The sequence below is a fragment of the Procambarus clarkii genome, chromosome 73 (assembly GCF_040958095.1).
Source record: "Procambarus clarkii isolate CNS0578487 chromosome 73, FALCON_Pclarkii_2.0, whole genome shotgun sequence".
Taxonomy (NCBI): domain Eukaryota; kingdom Metazoa; phylum Arthropoda; class Malacostraca; order Decapoda; family Cambaridae; genus Procambarus; species Procambarus clarkii.
In genome coordinates, this window is record NC_091222.1 from 29431352 (window position 1) to 29455054 (window position 23703).

Sequence of the window (23703 nt, forward strand, 5' to 3'; positions counted from 1 at the left end):
GGCAAGTTCTTGTGTAGTCTGCCACCAACTGACACAGGGGTATGGCAAGTTCTTGTGTAGTCTGCCACCAACTGACACAGGGGTATGGCAAGTTCTTGTGTAGTTTGCCACCAGGTACACACGTCCTTGGATGGGTGGGTGTCTACTCTCACCTAGTAGTTCTTGAGGGGGTTGAGCTTCGGTTCTTTGGTGAGGTCAAAATTCCTCCAAAGAATGCTTGGTTTACAGCCTCCTCTCTCTGCATAGGGTCTTCTCCTTACTCTATTGTGAAGACCTCCTGGAATCTCTTATCGAGTTCTTCACACATCACCTTGTCATTTTCTGTGTATCTGTTTCCCCCTTCCTTAACTTCATTACTTGTTCCTTCACTGCTGTTTTCTGTCTGATGTGGCTTTGAACCAATTTTGCTTAGGTCTTGGCTTTACTTGCTATGTAATTTTCATATTGTCTCTGCTTTTCTCCTCACATTGAGGTACTCATTCCTTGCTCTCTGGTATCTCCTGCTCTCTCGTGTTCTGTCACTTCTGTTGTTTTTCCATGTTCTTGTACTTAATTGCTTTGCTTCCTTATATGCCTGACTGAACCATGGATTCTTCCGTTGCTTTTAGTTTGATATAGTCCATCATATCTTGTACAGTCTTTTTTCAGATTCCTGTTTCCCATGGTATTCCCATTAGGAAGTTCCTCATCTCAACATAGTTTCCTCTTTGATAAGCCAGTCTTTTCCTCTCTGGTCCCATCCTTGGATAGGTTATCCCTACTTCCACCAGATACTCAAATGTCAGTATGCTGTGGTCACTCATTCCACGGAGGACTCTAATTTGACTTCCCTTATGTCTGACTCAACCAGGATGAATATCAGGTCTAGTTTGGCTGGTTAGTCATTGCCCTTCATTCTTGTGGATCCCTTACATGTTGGCTCAGGAAATTTCTTGTTGCCACATCCAATAGTTTAGCTCTCCATGTAACTACCTCCATGTGGTTCTCCATTCTTCCAGTATATCTTTCCATGATAGGAGTCGTCTATGATTAAGTCTGGATCCATTCCTGCAGGTAACTAAAGCTGCTCTCTTTATTGGATTAAGGGTCGCCATGTTTCTATCATACTCCTGTCTGGGTCTTCTGTCATTTAGTGGAGGGTTATAAATTACCGATCTCTTAGTTTCTCCCACTGTCATAGTTCCTGTTATGTAGTCTGTGAATCCCTCACAGCCTGGGATACCCATCTCTCTGAAACTCCAGTCCTTCCTTATCAGCAGGGCCACTCCCCCTCCTCCTCTTCCTTCCCTCTCTTTCCTTACTATACATTAGTCCTGCAGAAACACTCCATTTGTATTGCACTTGACAGTTTCCATGTCTGAGGGTGCTGTTATATCTGGGGTTTCTTCATGTGCCCATTTGTTCAGTTCAATTGTTTTATTCGTAATCTCATCTATGTTTAAGTACATTACATTGAAGATCAGTTTCCGATGTCCAATATCCCACACTCCCCACTGGCGTAGGAAACTGTTCCTTGGGCAGGGCTATTTGGGTTGGTTTGACCTGTGGGGCAGTTATGAGGGGTTTGGAGGGAAGTAGGACGGAGGATGTAGAGCTTAGATCTGGTTTAGGTCTGCTTGTGTCCACACACACACACGCCTCAGGCCTGTGTGTGTGTGTGTGTGTGTGTGTGTGTGTGTGTGTGTGTGTGTGTGTGTGTGTGTGTGTGTGTGTGTGTGTGTGTGTGTGTGCGCGTGTGTGTGTGTGCGTGCGCGGGAGGGGGGGGGGGTGGGGAGTGTAGAGACCTTGCAGCATGGCGTCGGGCACACAGCGCCAAGTCGGTTAATACACCCACAATGAGGAGTGGGTGAATGTGCTCACCTGGACCTTAAGATGACCTTGCTACTATTAGTCTTACCATATTGTCATTAGGAGTCTGGCCACCTTAACCAGATGCATTTCTGACCCTTAGCTTCCATCATTCTGAAATGTCTTTTCTTTACAAGTCATTCTTTAGCCTTGGGTGCCAACACCCAAGGCTAAAATCATCCTGAATCTGCTTTACACACTAGTTGCCTGACTATGCCTTACAAATACTGTCCGAAGTGCTGGTTATACAGTTGTTCTTTAAGCTATCTAAACTCGCGGATGACACTAAGAAATTTGTTTAGGGAACCAAATGTTTTGTTATACCACACAATATACACACAGTATAATATAAGACAGCTACTCCAAGAACATATTATAGTCAATATTATAATATATATATATATATATATATATATATATATATATATATATATATATATATATATATATATATATATATATATATATTAAAACCCAGGGAATATAAAGTAAATGAGAGTATTAATAAAAACAGTGTGGTGTGTATACATACATTTATTGAGAGCACAGTTTCATAGACACGCTGGTCTCTCTTACACGGTACATTAACTTATAACTTGGTTACTCCTTGGTTGATGGATTCATTCTATTACAGAAAATAATCAACATAAAATGCGACCACTCGCTGATAGCATAAGAAAAGCTTCCCTTGTACCAACAATGCAAAACTGAAAATATCCGGATTTGAACTAATGATAGACAAAAAACATGTTTTTTGAAAACATGTTTTCAAGAAACATGTTTTTAGAAAACATGTTTTCAAGAAACATGTTTTCAAGAAACATGTTTTTAGAAAACATGTTTTCAAGAAACATGTTTTCAAGAAACATGTTTTCAAGAAACATGTTTTCAAGAAACATGTTTTCAAGAAACATGTTTTTAGAAAACATGTTTTCAAGAAACATGTTTTTAGAAAACATGTTTTCAAGAAACATGTTTTTAGAAAACATGTTTTTATAAACATGTTCTTTATCAACATGTTTTTTTTAAACAGGTTTTTAGAAAACATTTTTAGAAAACATGTTTCAGAAAACTTTTTTTGAAAAAATGTTTTAAGAAAACATGTTTTTAAAAAACGTGTTTTTTTGAAAATGTTTTTTGGAATTATTTTTTGAAAACATTTAAAAAAAAAACATGTTTTTAAACAAATGTTTAAAACATATTTGTTTTGTTAAACAAATAATTGCTTTACTTACAAATTTGATCTCCTTAAGACTATACAAGTGAGCACTAAGATCATTATTGATAAATGCAACACATTGTGAACGGTATAAGAAGGGAACTATCTGGGAAAAGCGCCAAGCCATTACGACTATATAGCACTGAGATCGGGGGTTAGGATAAGGATTTGGGATGGGACGGAGGAAAAGGAATGGTGCCCAACCACATGAACGGTCGGGGATTGATCGCCGACCTGCATGAAGCGAGACCGTCGCTCCAGCCCCAACACATTATGAAAGGTATAGGAGTGGTTAAGAGCAGCTAGGCCGCACCACACACTGGATGAGTGTGACACAAGGTGTTACAGAGTACCAGTAACAAGGGCCAGATTCACGAAGCAGTTACGCAAGCACTTACGAACCTGTCCATCTTTTCTCAATCTTTGGCGGCTTTGGTTACATTTATTAAACAGTTTACAAGCATGAAAACTTGCCAATCAACTGTTGTTATTGTTATAAACAGCCTCCTGGTGCTTCGGAGCTCATTAACTGTTTAATAATTGTAAACAAAGCCGTCAAAGATTGAGAAAAGATGGACAGGTTCGTAAGTGCTTGCGTAACTGCTTCGTGAATCTGGCTCCAGGTGTATGGGGAAAGTGGAGAGAGAAGGGACGAGGAGGAGGCAGTTGACATGCCTATAACATGGCAGGCATCAATAACACACATGTTCTACGTGAGTGTTCATAGTATTTATTGCCATCCACACCTGTTGCACCAAGACCTTGGTGGACCTCTGCCGGCACATGACCACAACAGACTTAAAAAAGTCACCGAAATATTGACTGACAAGCGATACGTATTGATAGATACGTAGGCATCAGGCCATACGTAGGTTATCAGGCACACGTAGATACGTGTGCCTGATAACCTTTATATAAACCACAACTGCTCATTATCTAACTAAAATAAGAACAAAATAGTCAGATAATTATATTAATGTAAAAAGCCTTACCACAATATAATGAACAATATACTTGAGCTCATATTCCCCCAAAGACGAAAATAAAACAGAGGGATGATTAAGGCGTCCTCTTGTAAACTAATAAAAGCAAGCCCCAAGCACCATAAAAGAACACAATTCCAGAGTAAAAATGCTTGACGAGGACGCTCCTTCAGGTATCATGTGCTGAAAGGATCGATACAGTGGCACTCAATCGTAAAATAAATCTTATTTTAGAAACTTGAGGAGAAGGAGGACTCCTTGAGGACTCGGGCGGGGAGTGACGGAGACGGTGCCAGCTACGGTGTTGCCAGGAGTGGAAAACTCACATCACAACCACGTGTAGAGCCTTGGCTCACAACCATGACAACACCTCCAACACTGTGAGCTCCAGAGCCAAGTGAGAGCAATGATCTTAATCTCACTTTAACATATGTGTGATTTAGTCATGCAGATACATGTGTAATTACTAACGTTAAGTGGTGCTCTATATACAATCATATGGCTGAGTGAAACGTTCCAATGTTCCCACACGGGTTGATTGGAACGTTCCAATGTTCCCACACGGGTTGATTGGAACGTTCCAATGTTCCCACACGGGCTGAGTGAAACGTTCCAATGTTCCCACACGGGTTGATTGGAACGTTCCAATGTTCCCACACGGGTTGACTGGAACGTTCCAACGTTCCCACACGGGTTGAGTGAAACGTTCCAAGAAAAACGCCCACTAGGGCAAAATACACAGATAATGTATATGAATACAAATAAAGTATGCTTAAAGTATACCTCCTCAGACTCCGAGCATTAAGTAATATAAGTTTACACAGTAAGGAAACTCAATGGCACTAAAAAATGAGGACTCGAAGCCTCGTTCGCCCCTAACTTAACGTCACAAATTAAGACACAATTACCTACCAAAGTCAGTAAAGGAACGCACAAAAACCCATCATAAAAGAACTTAAAATTATTATGGTTACAAACGTTAGATAATTCACATACAACATTGTGGACCAAATAATACATTTCAAATAATAAACAGGAATACATTGAATTGCCTTGTTACGTTTGTCACATTGTTATGCATCTCTTTGTACAGTTGCCTCTGGGAGGAATGGTCTCTCCCAGGCGGGCAGGGGGGGGGGTGTTCTGGGGGGGGGGGACACGGGAGAGGGGGGGGGGGGTGTTCCACGAGACGCGAAAGTGGTGTAGAGTTTACGTGGGTACAAATAATGTGGGGTAGCTAGGAGCACAGAGAGTAGAGGCAGGGAGTAGATAAAATTGGTACAAAGGGAAAGGTGGTAGAAATGGGTAGAATGGTAGATGTCTGGAGAGTGAGTTTGAACCAGTAAATAGACAGGCGTAGCGAAGACCCCGTGAAAAGCGTGGGGAAGACAGTGGGGGTGATGGAGGTGGGGGAGGGTGGGGGGGTGATGGAGGTGGGGGAGGCCGTGGTGAGGACCAAGGTGTAGGTCACCGCCTATGATGGTCCCACTCCCCCAGCCCGTCATAACCTTCACCAGCAGGCAGGTGGTTGTAGTGCAGCGCCTGGGATGTGTGCCCCCAACACACGCCTCCTGTAGCTCCACGCAACTCTCACATCTGGGGAACACACACACACACTTACTCCTCTACTACAAATGTTCTAACAACTAATACACATATCTAACTTGGTTACTATTTACTCTTTAAATACACTAAACTGGGTTATAAAATGTGATAATAAAAATGAACGAGCATATACATATGGTTAGGTTTAAAATATGTTGGTGAGGACAGTTGTAGAAATTACTAATTTATATATTCTATTATTTAATATCAAAATGGCTGATAAGACAGCCGACGGCTGCAGACTTACTCTACATTACAACTTGTGATGTATTGTGTAGTAACAATATATTACATTCATATTTCTCGGTATCTACACAGGTAGATGTAAGATTAGCATGTCAACACGCTAATTATAGAAATCACACTATCCAACAGTTAGGGATTTTTATATTGTAGGCAACAAGTAGCTATACGAGGGTGTACGCTACAGTTCTTGTACAATAGTGTACACTACAGGCTGTAGTGTACGAGAAGTACAAATTACTGAGTACACTACTAATACTCCACCTACCACTACAGTACGCTACACACTACCACTCCTACCACTACAACACCTGACACTACACACCTGCCACTACACACCTACAACACCTGACACTACAGCACTACACACCTACCACTACAGCACTACACACCTGCCACTACACCCCTACAACACCTACAACTACAGCACTACACACCTGCCACTACACACCTGCCACTACACACCTACCACTCATCATCAATCTCGTTGAATTCCATAACACCGTCTCCAGCGGCTCGCTCCATATCCTCCACCTGGAAGTAATAAAAACAATGAGATTAATGACTACAGCACAAGACAACTGCCCTTACCACACACCCACCTTTAAATCAATGCAATAATAAATATATGAATATTTATGTGTATACTCACCTATTTGTGCTTGCGGGGGTTGAGCTTTGGCTCTTTGGTCCCGCCTCTCAGCTGTCAATCAACAGGTGTACAGGTTCCTGAGCCTACTGGGCTCTATCATATCTACACTTGAAACTGTGTATGGAGTCAGCCTCCACCACATCACTTCCTAATGCATTCCATTTACTAACTACTCTGTGTGTGTGTGTGTGTGTGTGTGTGTGTGTGTGTGTGTGTGTGTGTGTGTGCGCGCGCGCGCGCGCGTGCACCCAGTGGGCCTGGGGTGGTGTGGGGCCAAACTGGGCAGACAGCGTGGGTGCGGGCGGCCGTGAGAGAGAGAGGGGGGGAGTTCTCACGAGGGTTGGGTGGCGCTGTGGGTGGAGGCGGGCGGGAGAGCCTTGGCCAGCCGTGTGGGTGATGGATGCCGGATGAGAGTGGATGTGGCCCACGTGGTTGTTCAGAGTTGGCCACGACGGACGCAGATGATGGATGTGGTGATGGCTCCACTCCGCCCCTCTACCAGCCAACAGCTGGGGGCCAATGTCACCATCTTCAAGCAACAACCAGCACCTTCTCCGTCGGCTTCATATACAGTCTTCAAAGCTCAGTAAAAGGGAAATAGTTTAGGAGGTAACTAGCGGCTAAAGAGGAGAGATAACAGCACATTAGGAGGACATGCCAAGCTCGTTACCCTGCCGCCAACACTGCTTCTTGCCAGCAAAACAAGTCATTATAAAGTGTACGACAACGAGTGTGTTATGATAGAGACCACTTTGTGCAACTTCCTCACCCTCATGTCACTCACACATTTCCATAATCTCAAAGTGTTTTTACACAAGTAAATTTTGTTTGTGTAAAAACACAAACTTGTGTCATGATTATATAATGTATAATCAAACTCAAGACAAGTTTGTATAATAGAAACAAATTGATTAAAGTGATGAACACAGCAACACTAATTGCCTGCTTCTACAATTTGTCTTAACTGTACAATAATCACATTGTGTACTCAGCAAGTACTCAGTGTAGTTGCAGGTCGGCGTTCAATCCCCAACCGTCCAAGTGGTTGGGCACCATTCCTTCCCCCCGTCCCATCCCAAATCCTTATCCTGACCCCTTCCAAATGTTATATAGTCGTAATGGCTTGGCGCTTTCCGCTGATAGTTCCCTTCCTTCAGCTGACCGGTGCTGTAGTGCATTTTTGTCTAACTCCCAGGTACCTATTAACTTCTAGGTGAACAGGCGCATCAGGGTGAAAGAAACGTTGCCCATTTGTTTCCGCCTCCACCGGGGAACGAACCCGGATCCTTAGGACTACATAGCGTCCTCCAAAGGTTTGAAAATATCAAGAAAACGGTTAATTTAAAATGTCCTCCCCTAACCTACCAGAGGAGCCAAAACAGAAAACGAGACAGTACGTCATTTTCGCGAGCCACTTCCATTTTCTAGTACGACAATTTTTGGCCATACGAGGGAAATGCGACGTTCCTTGTAATAGGCCAGGGGCCAGATTCACGAAAGCAATTACGAACCTGTACATCTTTTCTCAATCTTTGGCGGCTTTGTTTACAATTATTAAACAGTTAATGAGCTCCGAAGCACCAGGAGGCTGTTTATAACAATAACAACAGTTGATTGGCAAGTTTTCATGTTTGTAAACTATTTAATAAATGTAACCAAAGCCGTCAAAGATTGAGGAAAGATGTACACGTTCGTAAGTGCTTTCGTGAATCTGGCCCCTGGTTGGTCCACCACCTGAGCTCATGAGCAGGGACCAATGCGTGTACCACTAACGCCTCCATACACTTATATACCTGGTTGATACCTGGTTGATGGGGTTCTGGGAGTTCTTCTACTCCCCAAGCCGGCCCGAGGCCAGGCTTGACTTGTGAGAGTTTGGTCCACCAGGCTGTTGCTTGGAGCGGCCCGCAGGCCCACATATACCTGCTTGATGGGGTTCTGGGAGTTCTTCTACTCCCCAAGCCCGGCCCGAGGCCAGGCTTGACTTGTGAGAGTTTGGTCCACCAGGCTGTTGCTTGGAGCGGCCCGCAGGCCCACATATACCTGCTTGATGGGGTTCTGGGAGTTCTTCTACTCCCCAAGCCCGGCCCGAGGCCAGGCTTGACTTGTGAGAGTTTGGTCCACCAGGCTGTTGCTTGGAGCGGCCCGCAGGCCCACATACCCACCACAGCCCGGCTGGTCCGGGACTCCTTGGAGGAATAAATCTAATTTCCTCTTGAAGATATAACGGTAACCCGCTGCATATAGACACATTCCTCTGTCCTATAGAGGCAGTGTCGGAGCACCACAATATTATAACTTTTTTTTTTTTTTTTGAGATATATACAAGAGTTGTTACATTCATGTACAGCCACTAGTACGCGTAGCGTTTCGGGCAAGTCCCTGGAATACGATCCCCTGCCGCGAAGAATCGTTTTTTCATCCAAGTACACATTTTACTGTTGCGTTAAACAGAGGCTACAGTTAAGGAATTGCGCCCAGTAAATCCTCCCCGGCCAGGATACGAACCCATGACATAGCGCTCGCGGAACGCCAGGCGAGTGTCTTACCACTACACCACGGAGACTGCACAGAACTTATAGGGAGGAAGTAGTTTGTGTGGAGGGTAAGACTGCTGCTGGTGACGGAGTGGTCACGAGGCCACCAGCTTGGTGGTGGGAAGGGCTGGCATGGTGCCACACTAACACACCCGCTTAACACCCACAATAACACACCACAAACATAACACCAATCTGCCCGCTGGCTGCGTAAGGACTGGAGACAATGGTGGACTAGGTGTGCTGACCACGCACACTAAGGTAACGCCATGGAACAATGCTTCAACAGTAGGGGGAAGAAGGGAGGTGTTGCCACGACTGTCACCAGGCACACATTACTATACACAGCTAGGCCAGCACAGCTAGGTGAGTACAGCTAGGTGAGGACAGCTAGGCGAGCACAGCTAGGCGAGGACAGCTAGGCGAGGACAGCTAGGCGACCACAAACCCAAGCAACCTACCTAACCTAACTAGCTAAGAGGTTCTACCAATGGTCGTGGCTTAACCCTCTTCGTTCTGGCATTAATCTTGTAACAAACTGTACAATTGTAACTATACTTGTTCATTCTTGTTGTGCTTCACTAGGTGCACGGGGTCCAGTCCTGTGCTGCACGGCTCCTCTAACACACTGTGTCAAATGTCGTTTCTGTCTGTCTGTTCACCTAGTTGTGCTTGCGGGGGTTGAGCTCTGCTCTTTCGGCCCGCCTCTCAACTGTCAATCAACTGTTACTACCACCTTTTTTTTCCTCACACACACACGTACGTGTGTGTGGGGGGGGGGGGGGAGGTGTCAGTGTTGGAGGCGAGCGGGGAAGGCTGGTGCGAATACTGATGAGTTGGGGTTTGTTTGGTGGTGACAAGTGTAGAGGGCAGGTGTGGAGGGCAGGTGTGGAGGGCAGGTGTGGAGGGCAGGTGTGTAGGACTGGGGTGTGGAGGGCAGGTGTGTAGGACTGGGGTGTGGAGGGCAGGTGTGTAGGACTGGGGTGTGGAGGGCAGGTGTGTAGGACTGGGGTGTGGAGGGCCGGTTTCTAGGACTGGGGGTGTGGAGGGCAGGGGTGTGGAGGACAGGTGTGGAGGGAAGGGTTGGGAGGGCAGGGGTGGAGAGGCAGATGTAGAGGGCAGGGATTCTGCCCGGCCCTACCCTGTTCTACTCTGCCTTGCTCTTCCCTATTCTATTCTATTGTGTTCTATTGTATTCTATTCAACAAGCGTCACCTAACCCAGCCTAGACTCCTACCGGAAACATTCTAATTCCCGATTCTAATTCTAATTCGTGGCCGTGACAGTCAACATCATACCCCATGGTGATGGTGACAGCCAACACCATACCCCATGGTGATGGTGACAGCCAACACCATACCCCATGGTGATGGTGACAGTCAACACCATACCCCATGGTGATGGTGACAGCCAACACCATACCCCATGGTGATGGTGACAGCCAACACCATACCCCATGGTGATGGTGACAGCCATAAGGGTTGAGTGCCGGTGATCCTGGGACACGCTGGGCCGCCGTCGCAGTATTATGGAATTGTGAAGGTGAGGTGACGGGCAGGAATTATGGCTGTGATAGGCGCCCGGCCACGCTCACCACCAGAAAAAGTGCACTAATGACAGAACTAGGGGACAACCTACCCCCCTTCCCCTTGGCCCAGCACCCCCCCAGCACCACCACCCACCAATGGTATTTAGATCAATCACCATGATAGACCTAAATACCATTCCAACAGCACCTAGAAGTACCTGTTCCATTATTATCATTACAGAGCTGACTGACTGTTCCATCACCATGGTGGAGTTGAACAATGCTGTTCCATCACCACCATGGACCTGAACTGTTCCGCGCCAAAATGTAAACAACAGTCAACAAACAAACAAACACGTTTCTGGATCAGAAGGCAACAATGACTAGCTGTGAGCAGAAACAACCCATCAGCCTATGAAGTGTAAGCGATAGGCTGAGATTTATCAGACGTCACTGCTGGAGTTTGGCGTTATATCCCAGTGGGAGTTAGGCCTTGCAGAGCGGCGCCAGCTGCTGTGAACGATAATACAACATTTTCCCCCAACACTGACGGCGCTCCAGTGGTGGAGATCCCTTGTGACAGTCACCCTGTCGGCTCTCAGTGCTGGGGACCCGGCACCAGCCCTCTTCTCCACCATCCACTCTCAAATTCATTCATTCATTCACACACATTCTCTCAGTCACTCCTCGAAGGCCTTCAAACACATTCATAAAACACTCCAACCCATCCACACACACACACACTGATCCAGCAAATGGGTACTAGAGTTCAACTCAAGTAAGTGTAAAGTAATAAAGTTAGATAGGGGAGATTGTTATTTTTAGGTTGCAATATATAATTAAATTAAATATATATATACAGTAATTATAATAATCAGGTGCACTGCTATTATTTTAATTTGTTCTAGTGCAAATGGATATTATACTAAAAAATTGGATAAACATCTTTTGATTTTAAATTTTGGATGAATACATCTTTTGATATTTAATTTGACATGTTGATTCAAAACAAAAAAAAACGACATTGAAAGACTGAACATCATCATTCCATTGTTCGTTAAAAGAACAATACGACGAAAATGATACAAATGTGAACAATAAAAATATGAAGGAAGAATAAAATGACTTCTAACCCGCACTTGACGTGTCAGTATACATCAAGAAGCAAGAACACGTTACTTTGAAGAGTTAAGTAGCGGGTAATGCGAGGCACTAGAGGGTGAGCCTGTACCAGCTGCCTGCTCGGGGGAGGCCGCCGCCAGCTGCCTGCTGGGGGGAGGCCGCCGCCAGCTGCCTGCTGGGGGGGGAGGCCGCCGCCAGCTGCCTGCTGGGGGGAGGCCGCCGCCAGCTGCCTGCTGGGGAGAGGCCGCCGCCAGCTGCCTGCTGGGGGGGGGAGGCCGCCGCCAGCTGCCTGCTGGGGGGGGAGGCCGCCGCCAGCTGCCTGCTGGGGGGGGAGGCCGCCGCCAGCTGCCTGCTGGGGGGGGAGGCCGCCGCCAGCTGCCTGCTGGGGGGAGGCCGCCGCCAGCTGCCTGCTGGGGAGAGGCCGCCGCCAGCTGCCTGCTGGGGGGGGAGGCCGCCGCCAGCTGCCTGCTGGGGGGGGAGGCCGCCGCCAGCTGCCTGCTGGGGGGGGAGGCCGCCGCCAGCTGCCTGCTGGGGAGAGGCCGCCGCCGTCAGTGAAGTGCTTCACTGACGAGTTTTGTTCGAACCACAACGCTATAAATGCTTCACCCACGTACTACTAATGCAAATAATCGCCAACCGAACCTAAACACCTAACCTATCCTATGCCTATATAAACACAATATGCTAATATATTATAATATTAATTTATATTTGAGACAATTCTTGTTCTGAATGAACAGCATGTTAAAATTTATGAATGCGTCTGTGGGGGCGACCGCTGAATGTAATGGACTTGAGTCGAGGACGGGTTGGTGAGTCGTGTGTAAACAGTTTTTCATTCATAAACACCTGTGTAAAAAAAAAATCCATAATCAGACCAAAAGTCCTCATATATCTTTGGATTCAAATGTATGTTAAGTGGTAATTGCGTGAATGAATTAACTTTGTGTTTACAAACTCGCCAAAACCAAATATATATACATATATATATCGGCGCCTTTAGGCAGCAAGTGATACAAAGTAGTCACATGCCGATTGCCAGTAATGAGAGGCTGTAAGACCTCACAGTTATCAAGGTCAGAGCAGCAAATACAATGTACAATTAGTGATACAAGCAGAGTGTTGGCGGCGGGAGTCAGAAGGTCCCACAGACAGGCAACATTTGACTCAGTTTTTGGTGTCGTTGTATATATAGAGGAGGTGTTTGTGGTGGCGGTGGAGGACTTGTCACGCCGGAACCACAGTCACATTTGACCTCTGACCTGTGGCCCCAGACTACATAAGCATGCACTTGAGCATTGTGTTACCATTCACTTTCTGACGTACCAAATATTGGTAGAATGTAATCAATGTCTTGAGCGGTTCAGAACTTACAATTTGAACTATTAATGCGCAAGATACCGCAAGAGATACGGTAAGATGCGCAAGATCTGTTACCTAGCAGTAAAATAGGTACCTGGGTGTTAGTCAGCTGTCACAGGCTGCTTCCTGGGGGTGGAGGCCTGGTCGAGGACCGGGCCGCGAGGACACTAAATGCCCCGAAATCATCTCAAGATAACCTCAAGATACTACTGACCCAACACAAGCCTCAGGATTGCTGCTTCTGCTGCATCAACCAAACACTAATCTTAACAGACAAAAACAGTGATACATAATGAATGAAGCAAACAGAGCGCTGCATGTGCTTGGTGGTATGATGGTCTTTCTGGTCCACCTGGGCGTCGGGTTTACACGTGTAGTGTGTGTGTGTGTGTGTGTGTGTGTGTGTACAACTGAGATGGGCGTCGGGCCGGGTTGTTGTGTACAGAATGCAGACGTTGGACGTGACTCCGGCGGGCATGCAGGCAGCTGGCGGCGGCCTCCCCCCGGCAGGCAGCTGGCGGCGGCCTCCCCCCGGCAGGCAGCTGGCGGCGGCCTCCCCCCGGCAGGCAGCTGGCGGCGGCCTCCCCCCGGCAGGCAGCTGGCGGCGGCCTCCCCCCGGCAGGCAGCTGGCGGCGGCCTCCCCCCGGCAGGCAGCTGGCGGCGGCCTCCCCCCGGCAGGCAGCTGGCGGCGGCCTCCCCCCGGCAGGCAGCTGGCGGCGGCCTCCCCCCGGCAGGCAGCTGGCGGCGGCCTCCCCCCGGCAGGCAGCTGGCGTCGGCCTCCCCCCGGCAGGCAGCTGGCGTCGGCCTCCCCCCGGCAGGCAGCTGGCGTCGGCCTCCCCCCGGCAGGCAGCTGGCGTCGGCCTCCCCCCGGCAGGCAGCTGGCGTCGGCCTCCCCCCGGCAGGCAGCTGGCGTCGGCCTCCCCCCGGCAGGCAGCTGGCGTCGGCCTCCCCCCGGCAGGCAGCTGGCGTCGGCCTCCCCCCGGCAGGCAGCTGGCGTCGGCCTCCCCCCGGCAGGCAGCTGGCGTCGGCCTCCCCCCGGCAGGCAGCTGGCGTCGGCCTCCCCCCGGCAGGCAGCTGGCGTCGGCCTCCCCCCGGCAGGCAACTGGCGTCGGCCTCCCTCCGGCAGGCAGCTGGCGTCGGCCTCCCCCCGGCAGGCAGCTGGCGTCGGCCTCCCCCCAGCAGGGGAGGCCGCCGCCAGCTGCCTGCTGGGGAGAGGCCGCCGCCAGCTGCCTGCTGGGGAGAGGCCGCCGCCAGCTGCCTGCTGGGAGGAGGCCGCCGCCAGCTGCCTGCTGGGAGGAGGCCGCCGCCAGCTGCCTGCTGGGAGGAGGCCGCCGCCAGCTGCCTGCTGGGAGGAGGCCGCCGCCAGCTGCCTGCTGGGGGGAGGCCGCCGCCAGCTGCCTGCTGGGGAGAGGCCGCCGCCAGCTGCCTGCTGGGGAGAGGCCGCCGCCAGCTGCCTGCTGGGGAGAGGCCGCCGCCAGCTGCCTGCTGGGGAGAGGCCGCCGCCAGCTGCCTGCTGGGGAGAGGTCGCCGCCAGCTGCCTGCTGGGAGGAGGCCGCCGCCAGCTGCCTGCTGGAGAGAGGCCGCCGCCAGCTGCCTGCTGGGAGGAGGCCGCCGCCAGCTGCCTGCTGGGGGGAGGCCGCCGCCAGCTGCCTGCTGGGGGGAGGCCGCCGCCAGCTGCCTGCTGGGGGGAGGCCGCCGCCAGCTGCCTGCTGGGAGGAGGCCGCCGCCAGCTGCCTGCTGGGAGGAGGCCGCCGCCAGCTGCCTGCTGGGGGGAGGCCGCCGCCAGCTGCCTGCTGGGGGGAGGCCGCCGCCAGCTGCCTGCTGGGGAGAGGCCGCCGCCAGCTGCCTGCTGGGGAGAGGCCGCCGCCAGCTGCCTGCTGGGGAGAGGCCGCCGCCAGCAGCCTGCTGGGGAGAGGCCGCCGCCAGCTGCCTGCTGGAGAGAGGCCGCCGCCAGCTGCCTGCTGGAGAGAGGCCGCCGCCAGCTGCCTGCTGGGGAGAGGCCGCCGCCAGCTGCCTGCTGGGGAGAGGCCGCCGCCAGCTGCCTGCTGGGGAGAGGCCGCCGCCAGCTGCCTGCTGGGGAGAGGCCGCCGCCAGCTGCCTGCTGGGGGGAGGCCGCCGCCAGCTGCCTGCTGGGGGGAGGCCGCCGCCAGCTGCCTGCTGGGGGGAGGCCGCCGCCAGCTGCCTGCTGGGGGGAGGCCGCCGCCAGCTGCCTGCTGGGGGGAGGCCGCCGCCAGCTGCCTGCTGGGGGGAGGCCGCCGCCAGCTGCCTGCTGGGGGGAGGCCGCCGCCAGCTGCCTGCTGGGGGGAGGCCGCCGCCAGCTGCCTGCTGGGGGGAGGCCGCCGCCAGCTGCCTGCTGGGGAGAGGCCGCCGCCAGCTGCCTGCTGGGGAGAGGCCGCCGCCAGCTGCCTGCTGGGGGGAGGCCGCCGCCAGCTGCCTGCTGGGGGGAGGCCGCCGCCAGCTGCCTGCTGGGGGGAGGCCGCCGCCAGCTGCCTGCTGGGGAGAGGCCGCCGCCAGCTGCCTGCTGGGGAGAGGCCGCCGCCAGCTGCCTGCTGGGGGCAGGCCGCCGCCAGCTGCCTGCTGGGGGCAGGCCGCCGCCAGCTGCCTGCTGGGGGCAGGCCGCCGCCAGCTGCCTGCTGGGGGGAGGCCGCTGCCAGCTGCCTGCTGGGGGGAGGCCGCCGCCAGCTGCCTGCTGGGGGCAGGCCGCCGCCAGCTGCCTGCTGGGGGCAGGCCGCCGCCAGCTGGGGGCAGGCCGCCGCCAGCTGCCTGCTGGGGGCAGGCCGCCGCCAGCTGCCTGCTGGGGGGAGGCCGCCGCCAGCTGCCTGCTGGGGGGAGGCCGCCGCCAGCTGCCTGCCGGGGGGAGGCCGCCGCCAGCTGCCTGCCGGGGGGAGGCCGCCGCCAGCTGCCTGCCGGGGGGAGGCCGCCGCCAGCTGCCTGCATGCCCGCCGGAGTCACGTCCAACGTCTGCATTCTGTACACAACAACCCGGCCCGACGCCCATCTCAGTTGTACACACACACACACACACACACACTACACGTGTAAACCCGACGCCCAGGTGGACCAGAAAGACCATCATACCACCAAGCACATGCAGCGCTCTGTTTGCTTCATTAATTATGTATCACTGTTTTTGTCTGTTAAGATTAGTGTTTGGTTGATGCAGCAGAAGCAGCAATCCTGAGGCTTGTGTTGGGTCAGTAGTATCTTGAGGTTATCTTGAGATGATTTCGGGGCATTTAGTGTCCTCGCGGCCCGGTCCTCGACCAGGCCTCCACCCCCAGGAAGCAGCCCGTGACAGCTGACTAACACCCAGGTACCTATTTTACTGCTAGGTAACAGATCTTGCGCATCTTACCGTATCTCTTGCGGTATCTTGCGCATTAATAGTTCAAATTGTAAGTTCTGAACCGCTCAAGACATTGATTACATTCTACCAATATTTGGTACGTCAGAAAGTGAATGGTAACACAATGCTCAAGTGCATGCTTATGTAGTCTGGGGCCACAGGTCAGAGGTCAAATGTGACTGTGTGGATCCGGCGTGACAAGTCCTCCACCGCCACCACAAACACCTCCTCTATATATACAACGACACCAAAAACTGAGTCAAATGTTGCCTGTCTGTGGGACCTTCTGACTCCCGCCGCCAACACTCTGCTTGTATCACTAATTGTACATTGTATTTGCTGCTCTGACCTTGATAACTGTGAGGTCTTACAGCCTCTCATTACTGGCAATCGGCATGTGACTACTTTGTATCACTTGCTGCCTAAAGGCGCCGATATATATATGTATATATATTTGGTTTTGGCGAGTTTGTAAACACAAAGTTAATTCATTCACGCAATTACCACTTAACATACATTTGAATCCAAAGATATATGAGGACTTTTGGTCTGATTATGGATTTTTTTTTACACAGGTGTTTATGAATGAAAAACTGTTTACACACGACTCACCAACCCGTCCTCGACTCAAGTCCATTACATTCAGCGGTCGCCCCCACAGACGCATTCATAAATTTTAACATGCTGTTCATTCAGAACAAGAATTGTCTCAAATATAAATTAATATTATAATATATTAGCATATTGTGTTTATATAGGCATAGGATAGGTTAGGTGTTTAGGTTCGGTTGGCGATTATTTGTATTAGTAGTAAGTGGGTGAAGCATTTATAGCGTTGTGGTTCGAACAAAACTCGTCAGTGAAGCACTTGTTCCGGAAGTGTTCGAACGAAATCAGTTGTGAGTCGTGTGTAAACCGCTTTTCATTCATAAACAGGGGGTTTGGCGGGTGCATGGAATCACTTTTGGATCTTTGTTTGGAGGACGGGCTGTCCATGCACCCGCCAAACCCCCGTGTTTATGAATGAAAAGCGGTTTACACACGACTCACAACTGCTGACGTTCGAACACTTCCGGAACAAGTGCTTCACTGACGAGTTTTGTTCGAACCACAACGGTGTAAATGCTTCACCCACGTACTACAAATACAAATAATCGCCAACAGAACCTAAACAAGTAACCAGTGCCTAAATATGCACAGTAAGCTAAAATTAACCAATATTCATTTATATTTGAGAAAATTCCTATTTTGGATGAACGGCATGTTAAAATTGATGAATGCGTCCTTTGGGGTCGACCACTGGATGGAATGGACTTGGTCTGAGGACGGATTGGCCTACTACAAATCAAAATAATTGCCAACAGAACCTAAACACCAAATCTAGCCAAACCGATGCCTAATAATGTTAATATATAATAACATACTTAAATAGTGACAAATGCTTTTTGATAATCAAAGAAAATGTAGCCTAATAGCCTTCCTAGCCTGTCATAAAGTTCAATCAAGTTTGTCAGGTACGATTTTCCCTTTCTAAATCCACGTTGCCCATTCGTTATAATGTTGATCCTCTTCAGATAGTCCTCAAGTTGATTAGTTTCTTCAGCACTTTATACGGAATACTTGTCAATGACACTGGTCTGTAATTAAGTGCTTCCTGTCTGTTCTCCCCCTTATTTTCTTAATATTGGCACTACTTTCGCCTTTCTCCCAACATTTCTAGGAGATTTCCTATCTCGAGTTTTATTAAAAAATTTGGAGAGGGAGTGACACATTACTTCTGCAGCCTCCTTTAGCAGCCATGGTGAGATGAAGTCTGGTCCCATTGATTTTGTCCCATCTAGCTCCAAAAGGTGTTTTTTTTCAACCTCATCCACAGTGACTACAATGTCATTCATTTCTTCCATCCTTTCATCTCGTATCCTTTGTCTTCCCACGGGATCTGTTGTAAAAACCTCCTGAGATCTTTTGTCGAGTTCCTCGCATACCTCATCGTTGTCTGGGAGAAACTTCCCATTGTCTCATCAAGCAGATTACATGGTCTCTTACTCTTGTCTTCTTGTATGGGTACACAACAGCTTTGGTGGGTCCTTAACTTTTGCCGCTGTGTCACTTTGAAATTGTCTTTCAGTTTCCCTCCTGAATATGTATTCATTTCTGGTTTTCTTTGAGTGCTTCTCTATTGTCTTCTGTTGCTGGTTCTCTTTACATTTCTTGGTCGTGCAGGCGATGAGTCACAATAACGTGGCTGAAGTATGTTGACCAGACCACACACTAGAAGTTGAAGGGACGACGACGTTTCGGTCCGTCCTGGACCATTCTCAAGTCGATTGAGAATGCATTACTTCAGTTTCTTGGTCGTCTCTCTAGCGGCCCAACATTACCTACTGAAGCAGAGGTTGGGTTTTCTTCTCCGCCACCCTCTTAATTATCCGTTGTTAGCGAAACCCAGAGAGTACCAGGAGGTATGGTAGCACTTGAGTATCTCCTCTACACATCCCCCCCTTCTCTCCCCTCTACATATTCCTCCTCCCCCCTTTCCCACCCTCTACACAGTCCCCATCCCCCTCTGCATCTTCCCTTTCTACACCTTCTCCGCCATGATGGTGTGTTTACACTTTCTCCTACCCCTCTACGCGTTCCCCTCTTCCCTCTATGCCTTCCCCCTCTCATCTACCTCATTTCCTCTCCTTCTCCATCCCTTTCCCGCATCTCTCTACACCTTCCCGTCCCCCTCTACACACTCTACACCTTGCCATTCCTCGTCAACATCAGTGGAACCATAACATCATGACAGAGACTCCGTGGACACAAAGGTTGTGGCTGTGCCGTGTTCTAAGCGAGGTGTACGAGAAGCCTTACTCTAGGGACGGAGTGTGTCATTAGGGGGGTTGACGATTCAGCCGTCAATGTGTAGAGGAGTAAGCGTCGCTCGCTGCTATATCTGTCTATACTATTGTTGGGTCTCTGCTCACACATATCTGGGAGCCATAACCCCGGCTCAACACAGGCATATACCACCCCCTCCATTACTCAGCTATGGGTGGGTGGACAACTCAACAACCATAATTGGCACAAACACACACATGCAAACACATAAAACTCTCACAAACAGCCACAAACACAAACGCTCATACAAACACACACAAAGTCATCCAACCTTAACTCCAGAATATAAAAAAGCAAGAAATTATTCTTCCCTAAAATTCGGGCACTTAAGACTCATATTTCCTCTAATTCGAATCATGATTTTCGCCATTAAGGGAGGACGGCCAAGAGCACCTCTCTTGGCCCTCTACACGCCAACATTTTCCACCGCGCGCACACCCTCCATGGGCCCTTCTCTCGAACCTAACTAATATGACTTTCAGCCTTATCGCCGGCAGCCACTTGACACGTTATTAGCCCCAGTCTCCGGCACCATTTTTTACCATTGCACCTTGGAGATCACAGCCCAGCTGGGCTCGACGCGTCCGCCCGGCTGCCTGGCCTCGTCTCTGGCAGCCCCTCCCTGCCCCTTCCTCTCTCCCTGCCTGCCTGCCCCTCCTCCCTGCCTGGCCTCGTCTCTGGCAGCCCCTCCCTGCCTGCCTTCCTCTCTCCCTGCCTGGCCTCGTCTCTGGCAGCCCCTCCCTGCCCCTTCCTCTCTCCCTGCCTGCCTGCCCCTCCTACCTGCCTGGCCTCGTCTCTGGCAGCCCCTCCCTGCCCCTTCCTCTCTCCCTGCCTGCCTGCCCCTCCTCCCTGCCTGGCCTCGTCTCTGGCAGCCCCTCCCTGCCTGCCTTCCTCACTCCCTGCCTGCCTGCCCCTCCTCCCTGCCTGGCCTCGTCTCTGGCAGCCCCTCCCTGCCTGCCCCTCCTCCCTGCCTGCCCCTCCTCCCTGCCTGGCCTCGTCTCTGGCAGCCCCTCCCTGCCTGCCTTCCTCACTCCCTGCCTGCCTGCCCTCGTCTCTGGCAGCCCCTCCCTGCCTGCCTCCCTCACTCCCTGCCTGCCTGTCCCTCCTACTCCACCTCACACCATCACCCTTCTTCACCACATGTGCCTACCTCCCGTCACTCACAACAGTGACGCCCTACTCACATGCTACACATTCTCACCTCTCATGCTGTCTCCGTGTACCTGCACCCTCCCCCGCCCCTTCCATCTCTTACCCCCGCCTCATGCTTGGCATCCGCCGCCCTTACTTCCAGTGCCTCCTCCCCACTGATCATCTCCCTCACCCCAATGTTTACACACCTTCATTAAGCAACTTTCACAACAAAACATGGTGGCCCAAGTCCCTTCAGGGAGCAAGAGGCTGGCCTCCTCCTCCAGCGGGTCCTGCCCCCACCACCTGAGGCGTCATGGTGCTCCTCCACGCTGGGTACTGGTCCAATTCCTCGGCTTTTTGGATAAATTCTCAGAATTAATACGCCAGTGCACCATATATAATTAACTGGAATTTATCATTGGTAGACAACATGTTAATTTATATTGCTCAGTCCAAGTGGCGTGTAGTTCTTCAGTGTCTTCTACACCAGTATTTTCATAAACTTTTTGTATCATCTGGAAAGTGTGTGATAATGTGATATGTACAGAGCTTTGCACTGTGATCGGACTTGATTTTGTTCGATTGACTGTTACGGTTGGCAGACTGTTGGACGAGAAAATGGATATCCATCACCCTGTTGATGGGGTTCTGGGAGTTCTACTCCCCAAGCCCGGCCCGAGGCCAGGCTTGACTTGTGAGAGTTTGGTCCACCAGGCTGTTGCTTGGAGCGGCCCGCAGGCCCACATATCCACCACAGCCTGGCTGATCCGGCACTCCTTGGAGAAAGTTTATTCATATTCTTACAATGTATCAGTTTTGAAAACGTATTCACCCTTGAGAGCAAGGAGCATGATGAACAGTTCGGTGTGAAGACTGGACGCTCAGTTACTTACACAAACTGCTCACTCAGAAAAAGAGCAGTTTGGTGTTGTTATGACAGGAGCACTTCCGGCCACGACACAGTGGTGCGGGCAACCATCACCGCGATGGTGTGCGAGGGACCCACCACCACAACATCATCACTCTTCATACAAAGAAAAACAAATTGTCATTGAGCAACACTGGCCACTAACGAAAGGAACCTTAGCGTTACCAGCACATGTAAGCAACGTTACTTTAAGCTCAAGGTAATGAGGTCCTCTCAAGATATCAAAGGAAACGAAACCGAACAAAGTTGTTGCTAGATGCTGTGTCTCTCAACTCCCTAAGGTACTTTGTTTTGCTCTCTCAAACTAAAGTATTTTAAGTTGGAAGTCCACACGAAGTGGCGCTCTCCAAACACTGAACACCAGACTGTAAGAAGAGACAAAGTAATTATCAATAGAAGGCACCAAGCCGGGAAGGCTGTGTAGCACCACCAAATGTGCGGGATAATCACAGGCCGCTAAATATCACCAAGAATGTCACAGTGACACGAGTCAGACAATGAATAAAACAACATCTTATCCCACTATCAGAGATACTAAATCACAATAGCGTGATGCATCAAAGGAACAAATCCACAAGGGCCGTGACGAGGGTTCGAACCTGCGTCCCAGAGCATCCCAGACGCTGATTAAGGCAGCGTCTGGGATATTCTCGGACGTAGGTTCGAACCCTCGTCACGCCCTTGTGGATTTGTTCATACTAAATCAACTCTTAAAACTGCATGTAGAGGAGCTCCATGACAACATTTAAACAGTATTCAGCTTTTTAAAACATACGATACCAATAATTATGTGGCTTTGGCATGACAATTAAACAAAATATGACTGACAAAAAAATTAAAATATGTAAAATTATATAAAAATTATAAATAGGCGCTGCCCGGGTTGACCACAAAAGGTTATGCCATTAAAGTGCTATAAGCCTCAAGGGTGTTAATGTTCCATCACAACATTCGTTTTGTATGTTAATATGAAGATGTAACTATGAAATCTGCGGCCACAAATGCACCTCCACTGATTTCATTGGGGGTTGCCCTGTTAGCCGTATGAGGTAATAGGCTCCCCACTCACCCACCTACCAGTCACCCTGCAAAATTTAATGAGAATAGGCCCAAGCCTCTGCCACTAACTTGGTTCAGACATTCTGTTTTATATAGATATTAGTGGGGGGGGGGGGGGGGGTTGCCGGGTGGTTATCTTCTTGAGGTTATCTTGAGATGATTTTGGGGCTTTAGTGTCCCCGCGGCCCGGTCCTCGACCAGGCCTCCACCCCCAGGAAGCAGCCCGTGACAGCTGACTAACACCCAGGAAGCAGCCCGTGACAGCTGACTAACACCCAGGTACCTATTTTACTGCTAGGTAGCAGGGGCATAGGGTGAAAGAAACTCTGCCCATTGTTTCTCCCCGGCGCCTGGGATCGAACCCAGGACCACAGGATCACAAGCCCAGCGTGCTGTCCGCTCGGCCGACCGGCTCCCTACCTAGTGTGTATCTAGTGTACCTATATCTCCTCCCCTCCCATTTTCCCCTCTCTCACCCTTCTCTTTTCCCTCTCTCTCACCCTCTCCACCTTTGTCCTCTAACTCTCCCACACACCTGCCTAGCCGGTCTCTTCCACACCTGCCTCCTCTTTGAGCAGCACTGTAGCGAGTCTCTCCACACCTGCCTCCTATCTGAACATCAATATAGCGCGAGTTCTCCACACCTGACTCCTCTCTGAGGATCAAAGGGTCAACATGTGGCTCTTAACAACATGCAGGTGTGTACGTATAAATGAAGCCAAAGGCGCACGTCTACACGCAGAGCAATAATCATATATGAATTACCCTAATTAATGGGAAGTGTTGGTAGGCATAAGACAGGTGTTGGGGGCATTAGTGGGTGTGTGTGTCAGTCATGTGTACTCGTGCCCTTCATCAGTGCCCCCCTGCCCATAACTCAACCCCCCCCCCACCACCGCCACAAAAACACTCCCCAACCCCCCACTTCTCCCCCACACAAACACCCCCCCTCCTGCCCACACTGGATATGGAATAGTTAATGGAATGCATCAGGAAGTGATGTGGTGGAGGCAGACTCCATACACAGTATGAAATGTAGTCACGTTAAGAGCCTAAAAGCCTAAAAGCAGTCTCCGTGGTGTAGTGGTAAGACACTCGCCTGGCGTTCCGCGAGCGCTATGTCATGGGTTCGTATCCTGGCCGGGGAGGATTTACTGGGCGCAATTCCTTAACTGTAGCCTCTGTTTAAGTAAAATGCAACAGTAAAATGTGTACTTGGATGAAAAAACGATTCTTCGCGGCAGGGGATCG

The 23703-nt window shown here is 50.3% G+C and overlaps 1 protein-coding gene across 3 annotated transcripts in view; it reads right to left on the reverse strand.

The window, feature by feature from the left end:
• Nucleotides 1-2367: 2367 nt before the first annotated feature.
• The window catches only part of LOC123774163 (ubiquitin carboxyl-terminal hydrolase 48), a 129195-nt gene continuing 107859 nt past the window's right edge, over nt 2368-23703 (reverse strand). The window contains exons 19-20 of one of the 3 annotated variants that reach the window (XM_045768294.2): nt 6368-6432; nt 2368-5646 (exon numbers count right to left, since the gene is read on the reverse strand). In XM_045768294.2, the coding sequence (XP_045624250.2) occupies nt 5646; nt 6368-6432 (66 nt within the window). In that variant the 3' untranslated portion in view covers nt 2368-5645. Of the gene's footprint in view, nt 5647-6349; nt 6433-23703 lie in introns of all 3 variants that reach the window. The other 2 variants (XM_045768292.2, XM_045768293.2) reach the window with 2 other exon arrangements.